Genomic DNA, 5636 nt, shown 5'->3' with positions numbered 1-5636 from the left:
TGGGTGCTGTCCCTCAGCTCTTCAGCTCAAGGCTAGTGCTCTACCACTTGAGCCACAGCACCACTTCCAGCTTTTTTCTTTTTGCTTATGTGGTGCCTAGGAACCGAACCCAGAGCCTCATGCATACAAGGCAAGCGCTCTACCACTGAGCCACCTTCCCAGCCCATCTATGAGAATTTTATCTCCAATAAACCACCATAAAGCCTAAAGTGGAGCTATGACTCAAACTCATAGAGGGCTAACCTTCAGCAAAAAAACTCAAGGACAACACCCAGGCTCTGAATTCAAGCCTCAGGACCAGCACAAAAAAATGAATACCGGGAAACTGAAATATGTTCGGGGTAGGGGAAACAATACAAGGTGGCACATGAATGGAGGGAGGAAGAATGAGCAAATACAGTCATTTTATTCAATATATTATGTAATATTGAATTATGTAACAAGGGTAAGGATGGGATGGGCTAAAATGGGGGAGAACAATGGAAGGGATGACACTGATCAAGATGCATTGCACTCATAACCTGACTTCTTGAATTGAAACCCCTTTGTATAACTACTTAATAAAAGTCAATAAATACTTTTAATACTACTATGTAGATACTATAATTAATTGTCTTTTTTTGTTTTTTGTTTTTGTCAGTCCTGGGGCTTGAACTCTGGGCCTGGGCGCTGTCCCTCAGCTCTTCAGCTCAAGGCGAGCGCTCTACCACTTGAGCTACAGCACCACTTCTTCTTCTCTGAGTGGTTTATTGGAGATAAGAGTGTCTCTGACTTTGCTGCCCGGGCTGGCTTTGAACAGTTGCTAGGATTACAGGCATGAGCCACCAGTGCCTGGCCTTTGTCTTTGTTTATAGGCAAGGAAAATGTAGTTGTGTGTCCACAGACACACAGCTATAAGTGGGAGAGATGAAATTCAAACCTAGTGCACCTTAGAGTTTAACTAGTACAAGGTATGGTACCAACAATAAAGGAAAACGGTATGACTGGCTACTCAGGAGGCTGAGATCTAAGGATCAAGGTTGAAAGCCAACCCATGCAGGAAATTTCGTAAGATTCTTGTCTTCAATAAACCACCAAAAAGCTGAAAGTGTAGGGATGGCCCAAGTGGGAGAATACAAGCCTTAATCAAAGAAAGCCAAAGAAGCTGGGTGCCAGTGTCTAACATCTGTAATCCTAGTTACTTAGGAGAATAACACTTAAGGATCGGGGTTTGAAGCCAGCCCAGGATTGGTGCCAGCTCATACAGGAAAGTCTGTGAGACTCTTATCTCTAGTTAATCAGCAAAAAAGTCAGAAGTGGAGCTGTGCTTCAAGTGGTAAAGTACTAGGGACAGTGCCCAGGACCTGAGTTCAAGAAAGAAAAAAGAAAAAAAAAGTTATGTTACCTTAGTACCTAGTATTTACTACTATTTATCTCAAATCAAATCATTTGGTCTTGCTGAGCCTCAAATTCTCCTCTGTAAAATGGAAGTACCAATAAGGAAAACATTAACTTTCAAGGAAGTTATGAGGACAGCAACGTAAAAGACCAGAATAAATTGAGCAATTTTTCATGGGGCTTGAACTCTGGGCCTGTTCCTCAGCATAGCAGTTCAATGCTTGAGCCACAGTGCCACTCCTGATTTTCTGGTTGTTTACTGGAGATAAGAGTCTCATGGACTTTCCTGCCCAGGCTGCCTTTGATCCTCAGATCTCTGCCTCCTTAGTAGTGAGGCTTACAGGCATGAGCCTGACATATTGAGCAATTTTTAAACATTATTGTGAGCCAAGTAGGATGGATGGTACATGCCTATAATCCAAGAACTTGGGAGGCTGTAACAGAAGAATCACAATACAAGGGCAGCCTAGGTGAATAGTGGGACTCTATCTCAAAAAGTTAAAAAAAAAAGTTCTTGTGAAATACTATACTATAAATATTCATTAAAAGTAGAAGGGGTGGGAAAAGCAACTCACTGTGTCTGAGCTTCACCATGATGATCAGATCAGCTTGAAAACAGGTATACTCAAATATGCTACTTTCTTCCTGTGGGAATAGAAGCAAGAAATTTGAAGACAAACTCAGGAACCCCAAGGCCTTTTAAACTCCCTAAAAGTCAGGCACCAGAAGCTCACACTTGCAATCCTAGCTACTTAGGAGGCTGAGATCTGAGGATCACAGTTAGAAGTCAACCCAGGCAGTAAAGAGTCCATGAGAGTCTTATCTAACTATTAAAAAAAAAGTTAGAAGTGGAGCTGTAGCTTGAATGGTAGAACACTAGCCTTGAGCCAAAAAACCACAAAGACAGTGCCCAGGCTCTGTCAAGCCCAGGACCAACACAAATCAATCAACAAATAAATAAACCTCCTAAAGGCAAAATAAAATGTCAAAGAACATGATGAGGAAGTCCTAAAAATTAGCTAAAGTGGAGAAGGGTACACGGGAGCTAGGGCCTGATATAGTTGATATATAGAAGAAAGGCAATGTCATGTCACCCAAAGAGAAGGTGCTTCTGAACTATTCCTGGGTAGTCTGTGGTTCAATGCACTGAATGGGGTGCTTGATCCTTATTCCTCTATCATACAATGTTATACCCTAAATAAGGAATTGGGAGCTGGGAGCTGGTTACTCATAACTGTAATCCTAGCTACTCAGGAGACTCAGATTGTGGTTCAAAGCTAGCCCAAGCAGGAAAGTCTGTGAGGCTCTTACCTCCATTTAATCACCAAAACTGGAGTTGTAGCTCAAAGTTTTAGAGCACTACCCATGAGCACAAAATCACAGGGACAGCACCAGGACTTGAGTATAAGCTCCAGGACCAACAAAAAATAAGGAATCAGTAGTCAATCCCTCCCCACTGAGAGGAGACTCTTCAAAGGGTGGTGTGATAATAGTGTCTCTTTTCCCAAGAAAGGAGTTGTGTATTGTATCCACCCTGGGAAGAGGTAGGAATATCCCATAAATCTAACTGAAGAGGCCTTAGAACAAGGTCTTTTACCTGCATGGCTATGTGGATTGAGGTCAATAAGGTCAATACAAAATCTTTTGAGAGAGTTAACTCTATGCCTGCAGGTCTATGCATTGGCAACTGGGTGGGATTTGACATCTGTCCCTCTCTGTTCTGAGATACGGAGAACTGAGAAAAAGAGCACAGTAACTGTACTTCTCTGATGTGTGGGAGACAAGCACAGGTCCACACATCTCAATTGTTGGGAGGGGAAGGAGAAGAGAAGGGATCCTATGTTTCTACGCCACAGAGGGCTGTAGGATGGTACTGTTCTGCCTGTTCAAGTGATGAGGTGACATTTGTGTCATACTAATAGAGAAACTGCACAGCTTTAAATGAATAGGATCTATACCTTGCTTGAGGAAAGGAGACTGTTCTGAATCTTTCTGTGGATGGTGGACTGGGATGATATGTATATCTTTTTTCTTTGTTCTTTTCTGAGTCAGTGTCTCACTAAATAGCCTGGAACTTGTTATGTAGCCCAAGTTGGCCTCAAACTTGAGATTCTTCTGCCTCAGCCTCACAAATGCTGGGATTCATGCTGTGCACTACCACACCTAGCAAAATCTTTTATGTGGGTTGAAGTGAGTAGCACACTAACATTCATTACAAGGAATAGAGCCTCTGGTTCTTTACAGAGGTATGGCATGAGGACACATAAGGCAATGCAGTTATAAATTTAAATGATCTGCTCCTACATGTCAGGAGAGGAGTCTGTCATTTTATCCTGGGTTAGGAGAAACAAATCTGAGTGTCTGTACCTTGGATAAGGAAGGAACACTTCACAATATTGTAATCAGTGATTCTACTGCTTCTCATTTACAGAGTTGAGTCTCTGCCACAGTGAGGGCTCTCCCATGGCTAATAGGGTGTTAAGTCTTCGGAGGGTATAATCTGTCTGCTTCTAAAGAATAAATCTTAGTCACTCTACCCGGAGGTCTTCTTGAGGGGCAAATCTGACTGTCTCTTCAGAGACTAAGATCTGTTGTTAGTTGTTCTGTGGGCCTTTTCAAATCCAGTAAAATAGCCCTTCCTAAAGGGGTCAGGGTTGGGTCTAATTTTCCACAATGGGGACTTCACTCTAGCCAAGGAGGCGGCAAATCTGAGTGGTTCCTCAGTAAGCTGAAGTCTTTGGCTTTAATTAATTGGGGGAGAACTGATTTGAAGGTTTCCTTCAATTAAATATTAGGCAGGAGTGGGGAAGACTTGGAGAGAGCTCTAGCCCTCCCTCTACATCAGAGGAGCTCCTACATATTTTGGGGGGGAGGGGGGCGTTAATAACAAAACCCATCCTTAGGAAGGAGCTACCTCGATGTGGATCAATGCGTCTTAAACCAGGACAGGTCTACGCAGCTAAGTAGTGTGGAACGATGTTGCCACATCTTCAACGAATAGACTGATACCTGTCACACCGGAAGGAGTAACGCGAAATGGATCCTCTCCGTTCTGCGAGGTGGAAGGCAATCAACCTTTTCTTTTCCATACAAGTGTGGTCTGTGTCTCGCTACAGTATGTCCGGGACATATAACTTTCTAGGTAGGGTATGAGTCCACGCGCCCCCACCCCGCGCGAATGTAGTTCGGCGCATCTCCGCGTGTGGTGCCATTTCTACCTCTCTTCTGGGCCCTGGTACCCGGGAAGGGAACCGGCTGTCTACCTCTGCATTTCAGGCTGGAGGGGGCATCTCTGGACCGTTTCAAAACGACGATTCTTATTGTGCCGCTAGCCGAGTGAGCGCTCATTAGGACAAAAGAGCCGAGTGGTCTCTTACCTACACTTCCGGCGTGGATCTGAGAGGACAGGATAGCTCACCAACGCTGACTGAGGAGGAGGAGGTGCGCTCACGCCGCTAGACTCCAACTTCCGGATCCCAGTCTTGCGGCGTACGGCTCCGCCCACTGTGCGTCCTGCGCAGGGGCGGGAATTCGGATTGACAGCTCTCGCCTGCCGATCCCTTCCTAGCTCCCACGCCCGCCCCGCCTTCTGTCTGCGGGAAGAGTTAAAGAAAAACCGGAGGTGGGGAAAAGGAAGGTGGGGAAATGGTGAGAGGAAGGCGTGTATGTACTTGTGTGGCCAAATAACCTACTCGTAGGATGCAATCTTCTCTGTAGGCCTGTGCCTGTCACTAAGTATGCTTGCTCCCAAATCTTAATGGCCAAGCGATCACTGTGTCTGCAGCAGACGAAGATGGGGTTTGGTGTCTTTGTCTGCCTGGAAGATGGCGACGTGACAGGGTGTGAGAAAATGGCTGCCTGGGTCACATGTCTGGCCGAGTTTTTCCCACCTGAATGGTTAGGGGCTCCCAATGACCTTCCCGACTCGTCGGTTCCCCCAGGCTTGAGAGCTGTCCTCTAAACACTAGTTCCTGTAGCTCAGATCCTTGGCCAAGCCCATCTAGAGCAGAAATCTGTATAACAGGCAGCCACCCCCACCTGTTTTTCCTGCCTCCACCTCCTCCTCCCCAAATTCCAGGAGTCTACAAAAGGGAATTCATGTATATCTCTGAAATGGAAGCAAGTAGGGTTTCTTTAGACACCATCTCAAGGAGTCCCTGATGTGTCTGGAGAGTGAGACGTAATCTCTAAAAACTAAACATTAGTCTGAAAAATAATGTTCTCAATCATTAGTTCCAACACCTTTTCTGCTGGCAAAA

The 5636-nt window shown here is 45.0% G+C and overlaps 1 protein-coding gene across 1 annotated transcript in view; it reads right to left on the bottom strand.

Moving 5' to 3' along the window:
- Gnl3l (guanine nucleotide binding protein-like 3 (nucleolar)-like) overlaps window positions 1-4838 on the bottom strand; it is a 60779-nt gene extending 55941 nt beyond the window's left edge. The window contains exons 1-2 of the mRNA XM_013035801.1: window positions 4755-4838; window positions 1953-2022 (exon numbers count right to left, since the gene is read on the bottom strand). Coding sequence (XP_012891255.1) covers window positions 1953-1971 — 19 coding nt within the window. The 5' untranslated portion in view covers window positions 1972-2022; window positions 4755-4838. The remainder of the gene's footprint in view (window positions 1-1952; window positions 2023-4754) is intronic.
- Window positions 4839-5636: the final 798 nt, after the last annotated feature.

Source organism: Dipodomys ordii, unplaced genomic scaffold (assembly GCF_000151885.1).
Source record: "Dipodomys ordii isolate 6190 unplaced genomic scaffold, Dord_2.0 Scaffold221, whole genome shotgun sequence".
Taxonomy (NCBI): domain Eukaryota; kingdom Metazoa; phylum Chordata; class Mammalia; order Rodentia; family Heteromyidae; genus Dipodomys; species Dipodomys ordii.
This window is presented reverse-complemented; position numbering and strand designations above follow the sequence as displayed.